Consider the following 16,731-nt stretch of genomic DNA (forward strand, 5'->3'; position numbering starts at 1 on the left):
ACCACAGCTGCAAGGATGTATTTCCATGTGGACTCCAATACATGCCATACCATGCTCAAATTCACGTTTAAGATGGAAAACTCTAACACTGACATTCTGCAACTGTATGGAAGCAGAATATATGTTTCAGTTTCATTACTGGTGCAACGCCAGATACACAGGCATATTTCAGCAACTGGCTGATCAGGGCAACAGCACATTCCTTCAATGCAAACAGAACTCAACCAGCTCATACTTTCAAAACTGGGAGAAAGTGAGGTCTGCAGATGCTGGAGAGTCAGAGTTGAAAAGTGTGGCACTGGAAAAGCACAGCATTTGAGGATCAGGAATATGGATGAAGGGCAACGTCAACTCTCCTGTTCATCGGATGCTGCCTGGCCTGCTGCACTTTCCCAGCGGCACACTTTTCGACTCACTTAAAATACCCAAAGCAAAACGTGTTTGGTTGTAAATGATTTCCTGATTAGGCAACACTTGCTTAACAATTCTGAATGTGCAAATAACTATTTCAAACTGGTTGTTAGTTGGCTCATTTTCACTTGCCAGAAAGTGATATAGATCCACATGCTGGGGCCTGCTCTTGCAAAGGAAATGAACGCGTTCACAATCCACATCCTTTTTCAATAACTTGGAGCATGGGAAGCTTATAGTTCTCTGGTGATTTTTCCATGACAACATATTGGTTAGCTTGGCCATTAGCATCTTTTTCTCCTATTAACTTATTATATTCATTTGAAAATTTGTGTGGATGCCTTTGCCCTGATGGGTGCGGACACAAAAGCTTCAGCAACATGTTATTCCATTCAACAATATGAAATAGTTCCTTATAATTATTTTTACGTGTCACACTTATTTTCACAATATCAGTTACATTGGTTTATTTAGTGTTTCTCAAGTTTTGTTATGGTAGACAAGATGTTATAGATAGCCATTTAAAATGAATCACTTCCATATGTGAGGTCAACCAGATGACTCCAGAATGCTGACATAAACATTGTTTCTGGTTTTCAAGGGGACTTCCTCCTTACTTTATTGAAGGCATTTTGAACACAAACAAGTGCTGCCATTTATATGAACTGATGTTAATGCATAGAGGACTTATATAAAGCTGTTGTACTAGGATACAGTCAAAATTTTCAAAGTACAATTCTTACCTGCATATGCCAATCTAACAAGAGTTGCTTCATCTTGAGCTAAGTGGGCAATACCTGGTAAAATGTATTCAGGGTAAATGTTGACATCATTACGTGGTACCTCTTTGACAAGAGCCAAAACTTTTGTCAGGGTTCTTACTGCTTCAGCTCGTACCCTAGGTATGAGGTCATTTGCAAAATGCAAGAGATAAGGTGTTATACGATCAAGCAGAATCTCACCACTTAGTCGGGGTGCCAAATGAAGGATCAATTCCAAAGCAGCGAGTTTAGAATCACAGTACTTCAGTGTCTGCAAGCAAGAAGTGATAACTGATACCAAAATAACCAAACCATGATCTTTGGTTTCGCCATCATTTTTCTCAGTCTGGTCTTCGCCACAAATATTTTGCAGAATATTTTCTAGATCTTTCCGTATTACCAGGATACGTTCATCAGCAGACTGGAAAGTCTCTTTTGCAAACTGTGCCATGTATGGCTGCAGAAAAGTGTAAAAGAGTTCTGGGAAAGCTCTGCCTCTTTGCTGTTTAAGATATTCTTCTGATGTTAAACGCAATTCTGGGTCACGTTGAATCATTTGACTGACCTGCAGTACAAGAAAAACAATGATCTGATCTTAAAAAAAAATCAGATAAAAAAAATCTAGGAATAATTAGCTATTGCTTAAACATAACACCCATCAATAAACTATAATTATAGAAATGTCAGGGATAATACAAAATAAAAAAATCAATAACTTAAAAATTGATAGCTTCACAGTAGCCCATAAATATTTTATTAAATATTCAAAATGTAATGATAAAGTGTGTGACTGTTTAGCCTTACAATTGAAGATGATACTTTGATGCAATGGTCAAATGACTACCTGATCAGTTGTCCAAGTAATATAAATGACATCCTACATTGCCTGAGGAAAGGCACTCCCACTGTTGCACTAAGTTACAGAAACCTGAAGACCTGTAAATAATCTCAACTAACTTGATTTCAGGCACTGCAGTCAGTCTCAGCCCCTCGTACTAAGAACTGGGGGGGGGGGATGGAAATAAGTTAACAGGGCATGGTCCCTGGCTCTTGATCATTCTTAGAAAGACCACTGGTACAAAAAAAAGTGCTCTCCACAGTCAAATAGCCCATTAGCATGCACTAACCATGCTTATTTAAGGAATGGTCATTTTGCAAGGAAGTCAGTCAGTGGAACTGTAAATCAACAACAGTCAAGACTTTTGGGACTGAAGTCATGAAATGGCAAAAAGTTGAAATCTTATACGAGAAATGAAAGTACAAACTTTTTTAAGTGTAAAATAATTGAGGGTTTATATAATTAGATCATCATGTAAGCCTAACAGTAGTTGTTATAATAGTGAAATATAGTACTACAAGATAGCAGGAGGAGTTCAAATCCCAGTTTGGTATGCTGTAAAAGTAGATTTGATAAATCTAGTCATTTATCAGCAAGCACCAGAAAAATGACCAGAAGTCCTACTGATTCTAACAAGGGAAGAGAAACAACATTCACTTTTACTCAGGCTGACTCTTAATACCATTTGAGGTGAAAAAAAAATCAAACCATTAAGTTGCCAGGGCAACTACAGATGAGTTATAAAATGTCAGCAACACCCACATCCTGAAAATTAGTAAGAAAAGTAATTCATGATGAGAAGTTAGAATGAAGAAATCATCTTATTGTTTTAAGCCCCTCCTCAAAACTTCACTTGAAAAACATATTAAACAATAGCTTTAAAAGCATATTTACTTCAGCATTTCATTCTATTTTGGCAAAACTAAGCACTGAGCTTTCTCTGCTTACCAGACCTCTTATGTTCACATCTTCAATCTTATTCAACACCTGCTCATGGGAAAAATGTCCATTTCTATAAGCCAGCAGTTGGGATAAATCAAACATAGGCACCCCTTCTGTGAAAAGCTCTGCAATAACACACCCTATACAAGGCAAAGAAAATTCTAGTTATTGGCGTGCACAACATATAAATATATACATACTTGTATGAAGGCCATCAAATACTGAACAATCAAAAATTTCTTTCTAATTATTAAACACAGTCACAATATCTAATTTTCTGACACGTGCATCCTCTACCTTTGATCTTTTATGCAAGTGAGTTACAAAGAAACTTATACTATCAACTGAAATATGCAACTGAATTATTCAGTCTGATGGAACATTTAATCACAGCAATTTCTCTTGCAAAGAAACCTTCTTAACAATTAAATGAGCTATAATAAAATCAACAGTTGTCTCTATACCACATGGCAAAAAATGTTTCCAACCGCTGTCTGTCAGCATAAACTAAAGTCTGCATTGAAAAGATACAAAATACATTAATGAATTCATGGCCCATTTTCATAAACTACAAAAACTAATATCAATAACCTCTGCCCTATGCTCTTCTGTAATTCTTTCCATTTATGCTGACACAAATTAGCAAAGTAGAGGTTCTGTTTTAGGTTCAGTAACTGGGTGAAAACTGCACTAGCTTGGAGAAGTGGGGCTTTTCCTCTCAAGTTTTTATACTAGCCCTTTTAAAATCCACTTTGATCCACCACAATTTAAAACATTGCTTTAGCAATATGCTCTTCATAATTTTATACATCCAGACTGCATAGTAACACGATACCACTAGCATTAATTTTTCCGTTTTGCTGTAGCTTAAGAGAAAAACGAAGGAGTTCAGGTTCAGTTAGCTGATATCCAGTTTGATGTAATGGTACAGGAAAAACCTGAACAGGTAAAGAGTCAGGAACAGGTGTTTAGTCCTGAAAAGCTAATGGACTTACAACAGAAAGATGAAACAATAAAAGATAAATATTACGATGCATACTCAGGAAAGAAATCAGAATGTAATACTGAGGGTTATTATCTTAAGGACAGAATCCTAAGGTGAAAATAGAGACCACTGCACATTAGTGCAGAGGAGAAAAGGGAAGAAATGCATTAGATGCTGTTGCCGGTAGAATACAGACAAAGTATTATGGTTAGCACATGAATTACCAGTAGGAGGTCATCTAGGTGTGAAGAAGTCTCAGGTTAAAGTACAAAAACATTTTCATTGGCCTGGACTGCATAAGGATGTGGTTGAATATGTCACACGTGCCACATGGTAGATAAGCAGCAGGCAGTAATAAAACCAGCACCTTTGCTGCCAATTCCTGCATTTGGAGAACCTTTCACAGGTTATGATTGACTGCGCAGCCCCCCTCCCTAAAACTAAAAATGGGAACATATGTTTGCTAACCATAAAGGATACATCTACCAGATTTCTGAAGGCAATTCCATTATGGAGTGTTCAGGCAAAAAAAGGGTGGAGGAGGAGTTGGTAGCTTTCTTTTTACTCAGTATGGGCTACCCAGAGAGATTCAGTCAGACCAAGGGTCCAATTTCACTGCTAAACTATTTAAGAAAATCATGGATAATTTAGGCATACAGCACTTGAAATCAAATGCATAACATCCAGAATCCTAGGTAGCCTTGGAAATGTGACATCAAACCCTGAAGACCACGTTAAGAGCGTACGGTCAGGACAACCCGAATGATTGGGATAAAAGTATGCCATCCATATTGTTTGCCTTAGAGATGCCCCAGACAAATCTACTCAGTTTACTCCCTTAGAGTTAATATTCGGACATAAAACGAGGGGGCATTTGAAACGAATTAGGGAAAAATTGATAAGGCCAAAGTCGGAGATCTCACTCTTTGATTATGTATCTGAGGGGAGGGAGAGTTTAAACCAGGTAGGTGAATTAGCTAAGCACCACCTAAAGAGGACACAGCATAGAATGAAGCAGAAGGCAGATAAAAACTTGAAAATTCAGATGCTTTCCCATGGGGATGATGTATTAGTATTGTTACCAGTGGTAGGAGATCCCTTAAAAGCCAGATTTAGTAGTCCCTATCAAATTGAAAAAAGTTGAGTCAGGTAAACTATCGTGTAAAGATGCCGAACAGAAAAAAAAACTGTGTTGAGTACGTCATGTGAATATGCTGAAAGCTTACTATAGTAGAGACAGGGAACTGGAGAAACAGGTGTTACTTACTGTCCCACTCCCCGAGTGAGGAATCAAATCCAGATGGCATGGATTTTGATATGCCACATTATATAGCTCATTTTGAGGAAGTCCTTGAAGATAGGCAAAGGATAGTGAGTTCTGTCTCATCAAGAATTGAGTTGAAAGGTTTGTTGCAGCAGTATGAGGACCTAAGTAGGAATTGAATGGGAGGACTAATACTATTCCACATGAGGGTGAAAGTAGGGAATGCTGTTCCAAAAGAACAACCCCCCCATAGGCTTAATCCTCTCAAAGTTGCACAGGTCCAGAAGGAAGTGGAGGCAAAGTTCAACAAAGACAAAGACATCGTCAATCCAAACCGTATCAGAGTGATTGGGGTTCGCTGGTCGTTTTAGTTCCCAAACCTGACAGGTCTCAATGATTTTGTATGGACTACCGGAAGGTCAATACTTTAACTCAATTGGACTCCTATCCAATACCAAGGTTGGAGGACTGTATAGAGAAAGGTGGACAAGCCACTTGCATCACAGAGTTAGACTTACTGTGTAGTTATTGGCAGGTACCTTTATCAGAGAAAACAAAAAGATATTTTGGCATTTGTAACCCCAAATGGGCTATATCAATTCAAAATGATGCCACTCGGAATGAAGAATGCACCAGCCACATTTCAAAGACTCATGAACAGAGTTGTGACTGGATTAAAAAACTGTACCATTTATCTTGACAATATAGCGATCTTTAGCCATTTGTTGAAAGATCACACGGTACAGTTGATAGAGCTCTTTGAACGATTACGGCAATAAACTTAAAGAAAACAGAATTTACGAAAGCAGAATGATGTTCTTGGGACATAACTTCAGACATGGAAGGATGACCCCAAGGGACGCGAAGACAAAGCCATCGAGGAACTTCCATGACCATCCTTAAAGAAAGAGGTACTTTGATTTTTGGGACTGAGCGGATTCTATTGGAAATCTGTTTCAAACTTCCAGCAGTGTGGTGGCATCGCTGATGCATTTACTGAAGAATGTGAAATTTTGGTGGACAGAACAATGTCAGAAAGCATTTGAGAATTTAAAAACCGTATTAACCACCGCACCAGTTTTAGCTCCATCAAATTTTTTAAAACCCTTTAAAGTTGCAATCGATGCTACCAATATTCGGATTAGAGCTGTATTAATGCCGGCAGCTGCTGATGGAATTGAACAGTCAATTGGCTACTTGTCAAACAAACTCAAAATCTTCTCAAAACTTGCTAAAATTCAATATCCACCACAAAAATACTCCATCATCAAAGGAGGTATTGAGTTTGGTACTGACCTTACAACATGTCAACGTTCATGTGACAAACAATGTTTCGGAGACAATTCCGTACATGGACCACAACCCTCTCACTTTTTAGCAAGATTTAAAGATAAAAATACGAGACTGTTGTCTTTTAATTTTTTACTTTTAAACAGACAATTCACAAATTGTACATGCTACAGGTCATAAAAATGGGTAATCGCAGATGTAATTTAGAAGAAAAGATGTAGATAAGATTGGACTGTATCAATTTCAATGCTATATATGTGTGCAGAATTAATGTAAAACTTAGACTAAAGACATACATATTTCAGAGTAATGGTACTCAGAATTAGAGAAAAAAAAAAGCCATCTTTTCATTATGATGGTTTGTTTCTCAAGAGGGAAGGTGTTACGAAGTCGAAAGAGGGTATGCCCACTTTAAGGTAGAAAGTGTTTTCTGAATCTTAAAGTAAATTTAAAATACAGCTGTCAGACCAGAACAGTTAAGAGATGGGCTGTTCCAAAATAGAAACATGTAGTAAATGGATAACTGAATTTTAGTTGTTGTTTTGACAACAATTCAAATTTAACCAATTAATTTAAATTATGCCCAGGACACTAAAACCCAATTGAGCTTGAATTTATTATATTGACAATACCAGACCAATGAGGGGGAATTATGTTGAGGGGTATAAAAAACATGGGCATTTTGAAAATAGGTCTTAGCAACCACAAGGAGCTGGGGAGCTAACTGCCCATCGAACATCTTGCTCTTGAAGAAATTTCAGAAGGCACTATCAATCAAAAGGTATCTTTTCCTGTAAAAGCAGTTTAAAAAAAAGAAAGATGACCAGACAGAAGGCAGAAGAGTCAGGAAAAGGAAGGAAGGCTGAAGGGAGAGGAGAAGACCATCTGTATGGACTTTGAGAAGTTAAATTAATGAAATGTTTAATAATTATGTTGGAGTAGCTTTTTGTATTGCATTTGGGTCAGATAGTAATCAGTTAAGAAAAGGGGGTTTGGATTTGGTAATAGTTTTGTTTAGTGTTCATTATTAGAGTTAGAAAGTTATTTTTCTTTTAATTTTCACTATTTAGAATTTCTTTCACTCACACATCACGAGGCGAGGCAAAACAAGGCAAGCTTTTCTGGGTGTTTGATTTTAATTACCAGAGGGATGTGAATGTTGACCTTAAACATTTAGACTAAAATGTAATTTTGAATCATAGAACACATCTGCAGCACACTAGAAAATAGTATGGCAGGGAGGATAAAATAATTAAGAACATTTGCCTTAACATCAGCAAATCTGTATAAACAAGACACAGAGAGATAACATTCATGGCTGTTCCTTTGTGAAATGAATAAACAATGTTTAATTCTGACCTCAGAACGAAACTCGATATTAACTTCTCTTCAGAATTATTGTCCTTCGCTATTATCTGCCTAGTTCAGAACATGTTAACTTTTGTGTTTGTGACAATAATGCCCTTGTACATCTGTGTATAAAAATAGTCTGTTTTTGATAGTATGACGGAGTAGCTGGCCAGGGCTCTTGAAAGAAGAGCAATTCCTACTCACCTGGGTTAATAGAATCCAGTTAGGTTGACTTATAGGTATCAGTGTTATGTTGTAACAGTGATGCTATTAATGAAGAGGATAATTAAAATTAAACTAAACTGTCTTTAAGTTTTTATTTTTAATTCCAGACTTTGAAAGAGTACGATCTCCGGGACGAAGAGAGAGAGACACTTCAGGTCTGAGTCCACAACGAATTCCCTGGGCTGTCTCATACCTGTACTTTAACAGGGGTTTGACTTCCACGTCGTAACATTTTTATAACAAAAACTATCCAACAGAGGCAACATCCTGGCAAATTACTTTCATACTCTATTCCCCCTTGCAACAAAAGACAACATCCCACTTGTCTCCTTAATTATTTGCTGTGTCTGACTACAAACTTTTGACTTTTTCAATTTACCATGAAACATTGATAGAGAAACAACCACAAATCTAACACCTTTAACTGGAGTTGGAACTTGCCAAAACAACCTTCAATCTGGAATACCAAAACAACCTTCAATCTGGAATAGGCGATTTTGGGTTTGATTTTTTTTAATCAAAAAGTTATTTTGACTTTAGCAGAAACTCCAAGTGAGTGACTGAACCTGAAAATGATCATTTATGTAGGGTACTTACTGAAAACTGAAGCAAAGAAATAACTTTGTAAATACTGTAGGATACAGAACTCTACAAGTAGCAAGATTTTTGACAATGTATACTATTAAACTAGCTTGTAAATATTTGAACTGAACACATTTCAACAGTTCAGAAAAGTGATTTTGCCTTGCCACAAGATTTTACACTCAAAAAGGAATTTTTTAAAAAATACAACAGTTCAAATATCTGCAGTGTAGACCAAACTAAGAGAAAAAGACTGAAGAACTAGAAACTGTCAGACAAGAAGCACTACAATGCAAAATTTTAGATGTAACAACTAAATAATTAAATAATTGTGTTTTACTATATAGATTTGAACTGGAAGTACACAATTACAGCATAAATTATAGGGTTCATCTTAGAGTCATAGAGATGTACAGCAAGGAAACAAACCCTTCGGTCCATGCCGACCAGATATTCCAACCCAATCTAGTCCCACCTGCCAGCACCCGGCCCATATCCCTCCAAACCCTTCCTATTCATATACCCATCCAATGCCTCTTAAAATGTTGCAATTATACCAGCCTCCACCATTTCCTTTGGCAGCTCATTCCATGCACGTACCACCCTCTGCATAAAAAGGTTGCCCCTTAGGTCTCTTTTATATCTTTCCCCCTCACCCTAAACCTATGCCCTCTAGTTCTGGACTCCCCGACCCCAGAGAAAAGACTTTGCCTATTTATCCTATCCATGCCCCTCAATTTTGTAAACCTCTATAAGGTCACCCCTCAGCCTCCGACAATTACTCACATCTTCAAAATGATTACATTAACATCATTAATGTTGCATTACTACAGGTTTTGTTCAAGATCCTAATGTTCTTGACATAGCTACAACAAAATAACATACCAGCTGGTAACACATCAAATTGTACTCTATTCAGTACTCATTATCTAAGATGAATTAGGTTTAGGGTGAGAAGGGAAAGATATAAAAGGGCCTAAGGGGCAACTTTTTCACACAGAGTGGTGGGTGCATGGAATTAGCTGCCAGAGGAAGTGATTACAACAGTTAAAAGGCATCTGGATGGTTATATGAATAGGAAGGGTTTGGAGGGATACAGGCTGGGTGCTGGCAGGTGGGACTAGATTGGGTTAGGATATTTGGTCGGTATGGACAAGTTGGACCGAAGGGTCTGTTTCCATGCTGTACGTCTCTATGACTCTATAAATTCTGGGAGCAATACTGTATTTAAAAGAATGTGCTACTGGATGTGTTATCAGGTAATATGGTTTTGGCAACCCTGTCCTATTTAAGAGCTGTATGAGACATGTTATTTGTATACTAGCAAGTAAACATAAGAAAGTGATCATCTTGCTTGAATTACCAAGAGAATGCAGATCATGAAAGCTAGAGTTCTTAGGCAGTCCCTTCAGACAAAGTTAGAAATCACAACAGCAGGCTATAGTTCAACACGTTTATTTGGAAGCACTAGCTTTCGGAGCACTGCTCCTTCATCAGCTGGTTGTGACTGATGAAGGAGCCACACTCCAAAAGCTAGTGTTTCTAAATAAACCTGTTGGACTATAACTTGATGTTGTGTGATTTTTTTAAACTTTGTCCACCCCACTCCAACACTGGCACCTCCAAACCTTGAGACAGAGGATGACTTACTTATACTCCAGGATATGGGTCCCGATTTGACTAAATAATCCAATGCTGGATCTGCCTACTAGGCCACAGGTGGGGCAAGTAGTGTTTGAAGAGAAGGATGGGTGAGATGCTCAGGTTTACATGCTCTTCTGCTGTTTGCACTTGGCCTCCACCTGGAGTTGTTAGAGATGCTTGAGACAGTGGTCACCTTCACAAATGCTGCTACTCCAGGTTAAGCAGTCAAGGTCAAGAGATTCCCACGTGTCACTGGGGTGTTCCTTTTTTTTAAAAAAACAGGGACACTTTGTGGATGTCCTTGAAGCATTTTCTCATAAATCATGAAGAGGCTCAGACTAGAGATTTCATTTCTGGAATTTTTTTTCTTTCAGGCTACCAAAGCAGCCATTAACAGTAACCAGTGCCTTGATGCAGGAGATTTGATTTCAGTGAGGACTCTGATATTAGAGCACCTATCTTGTCACTGCATTTAAAAGGATTTTGCTGAGGCACTGCGGTAACACTTCCCTTGGGATGCAAGATGCTTGTCCATTATCCCTGTCTCCGATGCCTAGAGAAGGGCAAGTAGCACTATTGCCCTGTAAACCATGAGCTTGATGCCAGTTGAGGTCTTTGTCATCAAACACTGTATTCCTCGGATGACTAAAGACTGCACTGGCACGCTGGAGGCAATGTTGAATTTTATCAAATGTCTGACCTTGCTGAAAGGAGGCGGCCAAGTTGGTGAATAAATCCACATTGTCCAACAGTTCACGGTGGATCTTGATAGGGAAAAATGCTGTACATTAGGAGCTGGGTAGCACAGGACGTTTCTTAATGGATGTTCAGTCACATCCTTCTGTGAATTCAATGACAATGGTTTGGAGCTTGTCCTGAGAGCATAAACATGCAATCATCATCAGAATAACAGAGACTGGAGTGGTCTTGGCTTTGGACTGGAGGTGACACAAGTGGAACAGTTTTTCACTTGCGCTGTCAAGAGCTCCATTCCAAATAAAGGCTTCATTAATACAGGGTGGAATGTTGCAGCAAGGAATATGGGGAAGATTATTGACAGAAATGATACAGCCTTGTTTCACCCCAATTTTTGTTTTAATTCATTCACAAAGTGTGGAAGTTACTGGCTCGGGCAGCATTCATTGCCCATCCCTAATTACTAAGAAGGCAGTTAAGGCTCAACCACATTGTTGTGGATCTGGAGTCACATGAAGGTCAGATTAGTCAAGGGTAGCAATTTCTTCCCTAAAATGCATTAGTGAGCTAGATGGGTTTTTTCCCCCCAATGATTTCATGGTCATCACTAAACTCAATTCCAGTTTTCTTTAAATGAATTCAAATTCCATCACCTACCTGGCAGGACTCAAACCTGGGTCCCAGAACCTTACCGGATCTCTGGATTAACAATCCAACTTCCCAACTTGAAAGAAGATGGAAAGTTACTAAACTCAACTTCTTTCCAATCATCATGACCATTATTGGATTTTTAGCTCTAATCTGATTTTTATGTCACCACGTTCTATTTCTGACAAAAAGCTAACGTTCTAAAGATCCCATTTCCTTTTTAAAAAAATAACCCCTAAGCTTTTCGGTTGCAATTTCAAAAGCATTCTTACCTGCTTTATCCCCTTTTAAAATGCACAACAAACTGCAAACGGGATACAGTGTGACTTATTTGACAGTGAGAATTTTGCCCTTGTGCCTGGTCAGGGAGTGTGGATTTGACCCTGGTACGTACGGAGTATGCCAGTATCCCATAGTGAAGGGTCACCCCTCACTTTAGGGAACTCAGAGGGTGCAGTTAGGAAAAGAAGCACAACTTCCCCCGCATTGTGCTCCTGAAGCAGCCCTCGCAAATACATTCATTGCCATTGATCACTCGCCACAGAAGCAACCTGGGCTTCGTTCAGTTACCTGCGGAGAAGATGTCCATGGCTGGTTTCAGTTCTCCCCTGGTCCTCTGATTGTTGTGAGTCAGGTCCACCAGCGGAGTGGTCGAATCCCTGGCCGCCTCCAGCTCGGTGCTGAACATTGTCCCGTCCACGAAGCGCTCGGGGGCGATGTAGCAGGTCCTCCTCCTGGAAGTGTCGAAGAAGTAGTTGAAGTCGGCCGGGTTATCCTCGGGCAGGTAGGTGGGTTTGAAGCTGGCGAAGTCGGTCAGCAGCACCCAGTTCCAGCTGGTGACCATGACATTCTCGGTCTTGATGTCGCCGTGGCGGACGCCGGCCCGGTGGGCCTGCTCCAGCGCGGTGAGCAGCTGGAAGGCCACCCAGCGCTTCTCGGTGTGGCCCAGGAAAGGCCGGGTGCTGATGCGGTCGTAGAGGTTGTCGCGGACGTACTGTCGGAAGAGCAGCGCGGCCCGCTCGCTGAAGCTGGCCCGCTGGAAGGCCACGCAGTTGGCGGCGCCCAGCAGCCGCTGCCGCAGCTCCTCCAGCTCCTGCTTGTAGGCGGTGAGCGGCAGCGAGGGGTCCTGCACGGCGAACACCTTGACCACCGCCAGGCCCTCGCGGTGCTTGGCCCGCGCCACCTTGAAGAAGCGGGTGCTGCCCAGGCTCTTGTCATACTCGAACTCGTGGATGTCGGAGAAGTAGCTGTCGACCGAGAGGATCTGGGACGGGGCGATGCCTGCCAGCTGGTTACCCATGGCGACGGGCAGCAAGCGCGAGACCGGCCGCTTAACGGTTTTAACGGTCACCCGTTCCACTCCTCCGGCCGAGCACGAACAGCGTCAACAGCGCCGCCGGCTTCCTCCCATCTCCCTCTCACCACTCGCTTTTTATTATTTACTTCCTCAAAGTCACATTTCATAAACAGAAACACCAAGTAAACTCGGTCCTGCAGCGAATTCGCTTCCTCTATTATTATCACTTCTGACTTTTTTTTTGTTTTAATCCCGCGATTGGCGGGACAGTCTGGAGTTGCCCGGGATTATTTGTTTCGGTTGACGCGATGGCTCTGCCGGGACTCCATTCCTGTGTTGAAGGCCGGTGGAAGATGGCGTCGATAATGTAAGAATTGTTTTGGTGTGTGTGTGTGTGGTTGATTTTTTTTTAAAAAAACCATAGTCGGAACCGAGCGCACGGACGTAGCGTCAGGGGGGGACGGGGAAAGGAGAGGATGAAAATCAGGGATGCAAGCGGCGTTGGTGTTTCTGTGTTCGTTTATCTCGAGTGGAATTCACGATAAATACGGAATGTATCGCTTGAATTGTGTGTCCGTATAAAAAAAAGCTTTCTGCTACGATTTATAGTTAGAATAGTTAGTTAAGAATTCAACAATAGTCTGCAAACAATCAAAAGCCAGGGAAGCTTTTCCAGAAAAGACACAACTGATAAACTCTTTGAGAATTTTAGTATTTCTACATTCATTTTAATTTGTGTATTTATTACTAGCTCTCTCCTAATTTGTAGTGTGCTGTTTGTGCATTAATAAACAGTTAATACTAAGTATAATCTAGTCACAAGATGGCACTCTAAATCTTATTGAGCAATGCTCAATAGGGGCGGATTTTGTGATCAGTGGAAATGTGCATATGCTCACATGCTGATTTCTAAGGAAGAGGCTCGCAAGTACCTATCTGTCGTTATCTTGTAGGTTTTCCTGTCCGATCGCAGATTAAATCTGACCGTCGCCTGCACCTTAACATTTCGGTGATCATAGAAAGTGCTTTAAGGATGCACGCACAGCAATACAGACAATTTAAACAATTTTCAGAGACATGATCGAATTAACAGAAGCTAAAAGAAACACATAAACTGGTATTTTTATCACAATAAAAATGACAATCCTCAGCTTTTCACCCTAACTTAGCAATAATTTGAAATCAGTACATTCTTTACAAGAGTATTCCGCATTCGGCAAGATAACCTCTTCAAGAGTGAAACTCCACTGGAGGAGAAACTTTCATTCAATCAGGATTGTAAAGGATATTGGTGTTTTAGGGTACCTTTTGGCAGAATGAGAGGCCAGCCCAATTACCTGTTTTCATATTTCTCCACAAATATCTGAATCCCAAAGCTGTTCAATTTCATTGGAATAATGACAACCAATGCTGCCAGCCTTATCAGCACAAAGCCCAAGCTTCAAAGTTAATTTGGTGGTATGAAGGTTGTTACGACACAGGGTAAACCCTCCAGCTTAATTTAAACCAGCAACACACAAAAGATTATCCTGTGCAGTAATCTGTGAAAATTCTTAAAGTAAAAATTAACCACTTTATTTCTTCAGGTAGAACAGCGAATAATTAACTACCAACTATTTACAACTCCTTCCTCTAACCTATCTTTTACCTTCACTTCTACAACACTAGTCCAATAAAAATGCCCAATTAAGATTTACCAAAAATTCAAGTTTTCAAAACAATCAGCTGTCAAATCTTCTATTTGGATCCTCCTGTGTCGTCTTTTCGTCTTCTAAGGGATTATGCTTCACAGGTCACAGATCGATAAAGACACCTCTAAGAGAGCTATTTTCTGGGCAGTCTGCAGAAGCTGGTGGCTTGGTAGTTCTCCTCCCAACTGTTCAGTTTTTCCCAGTCTTATATCCCCAAAGCATCGGATTGTGTCATTGGCTTTTAAGATTGTCAATATACTAAATTCAAACTTGATTGGAGTTTGGTTTTTTTTTTTGGAGGTATAATTAAAACTGATATTCCTAATTCAAATCTGTTTTATTGTTTCCAGGCAACCCAGCTAATCTAGCATTTGACCAAGTGTTACATTGTTACCTTATTCAGAACACTTGGTGCTGTCAGGTAGTTCTGCTAGCTTTTAACTCCCTTAAAGGTTAAGTATATCCACACCTTCAAAACAAGGTGTTTTTCCTTTTTGATTGTAATTGTATTTCATAGTGAGTTGACGGATTAACTATAGGTTCCCCCAAAAAAGAGAGACAAAGGATTTGTTACCATAACAAGAAAAGATTATTACGATTTGTCTACTGGAACCATTAATGTTATTACTGTAAGGAAAGATGTAAAGTCCTACAAATAGCACTGAAATATTCACCAAGAAAATTTTTGTCTGTCTTAATCATTGAAGGCTAAGTAATGCCAGGAAGCCTGAAAAACCATTTTCTTCAAATGGTGTCATAGGTTCTTCAAAACCATCTGAAAAGAGCATGGGAACAGCAGTGGGCCAATCAGCTGTTTGAACCTGCTCTGACACTTAAGTTTGCTGATCTATTAACTTCCATCCACCTGACTTGTCTCTGCAATTCCAAATAACCTTGTCTCTGTTATTCTCTTTTCAAATTTTCAATTGACACAGACTCAACAACGTCACAGTCAAGTCTAGATTCGCATGCCCCTTTGTGGGGAAAAAAATCATTTTCTAACATCAACTCTGAATGGCTTAACTCTATTTTCAAGGTTAAGTCCCCTACTTTTGGACTCCATCCAGCAAATCCTTTTAATCATCTTAAAACACAAATTAGATCATCCTTTAGTCTTGAAAGAATACATGCCTAGTCATTGGAACCAGATCACAAAATTTAATCTTTTAAAATTCATTCACAGGATGTCAGCAGTGGTAGGCAAGCATTTATTTCCCATGCCTTGTTGAAGTTAAGATGCTGGTGAGCTGTCTTCTCAAACTACTGCGATCCGTTTTGTTTAGGCAGACCCACAATGCCATTAAATAGTTTTACTATTTAGACTCAGCATTACTTAAGGAAAAGCACCATACTTCCGAGTCAGAATGGTGAGTAGTTTGTAGGGGAACGTGCAGGTGATGACGTTCCCGTAGATCTGCTGCTCTTGTCCTTCTTGTTATTAGTTATCATTATTTAAGAGTTTTATAAAATCATGAGGTGTATAGATAAGGTGAATGACAAGTGTCTTTTCCCTAGGGTGGAGGATTTCAAGAGAAAAGGGCATATTTTTAAAGTTAGAGGAGATAGAATTTATAAAGACCTGAGGGGATTTATTTTTTGACAGAGACTGGTTTGTGTGTGGAATAAACTGCCAGAGGTAGTGGTGGATATGGGTAGATACAATATCTAAAAGACATTTAGATAAGTACATGAATAGATTAATTGAATCTCTTAATCGACATAAAGTGTGTGGGGACGTTCTTAAGAAAGAAATCAGGAAGGCAAAGAGGGGATATGAGTTAGCATTGGCAGATAAGGTTAAGAATAATCCAAAGAGATTCTACAATACACTAAGAGCAAGAGGGTCACTACAGAGAGGATAGGGCCCTTTAAGGATCGAGGAGATCATTCTTGTGTTGAACCCCCAGGAGATGGGAGAGATATTAAATGAATATTTTGCATCATTTTTTACTGTGGAGAAAAAAACTGGAGGCTAGACAACGCAGAAGAATACATTTTGATGTTTTAAAACAGTTCACATTACAGAAGAGGAAATTTGGGATATCTTAGAGAATATCGTGGCAATTAAATCTCTGGGACCTGATCTAATGTATCTCAGAATGTTGTG

The 16,731-nt window shown here is 39.6% G+C and overlaps 2 protein-coding genes across 7 annotated transcripts in view; one reads left to right on the plus strand and one right to left on the minus strand.

Moving 5' to 3' along the window:
• pik3r4 (phosphoinositide-3-kinase, regulatory subunit 4) overlaps positions 1–12,936 on the minus strand; it is a 98,113-nt gene extending 85,177 nt beyond the window's left edge. Inside the window, exons 1-3 of one of the 3 annotated variants that reach the window (XM_072560636.1) lie at positions 12,207–12,936; positions 2,959–3,092; positions 1,374–1,737 (exon numbers count right to left, since the gene is read on the minus strand). In XM_072560636.1, the coding sequence (XP_072416737.1) occupies positions 1,374–1,737; positions 2,959–3,092; positions 12,207–12,936 (1,228 nt within the window). Of the gene's footprint in view, positions 1–1,154; positions 1,738–2,958; positions 3,093–10,298; positions 11,024–12,206 lie in introns of those variants that run through there. The other 2 variants (XM_072560634.1, XM_072560637.1) reach the window with 2 other exon arrangements.
• Positions 12,319–16,731, plus strand: part of LOC140464962 (uncharacterized) — a 125,797-nt gene continuing 121,384 nt past the window's right edge. For 2 of the 4 annotated variants that reach the window (XM_072560639.1, XM_072560642.1), the window contains exons 1-2: positions 12,319–12,420; positions 13,204–13,300. The gene's annotated coding sequence lies outside the window, so the exon portion shown is untranslated. Of the gene's footprint in view, positions 12,421–13,143; positions 13,301–16,731 lie in introns of those variants that run through there. The other 2 variants (XM_072560640.1, XM_072560641.1) reach the window with 2 other exon arrangements.

The sequence above is a fragment of the Chiloscyllium punctatum genome, chromosome 41 (assembly GCF_047496795.1).
Source record: "Chiloscyllium punctatum isolate Juve2018m chromosome 41, sChiPun1.3, whole genome shotgun sequence".
In the NCBI taxonomy this organism is placed as follows: Eukaryota; Metazoa; Chordata; class Chondrichthyes; order Orectolobiformes; family Hemiscylliidae; genus Chiloscyllium; species Chiloscyllium punctatum.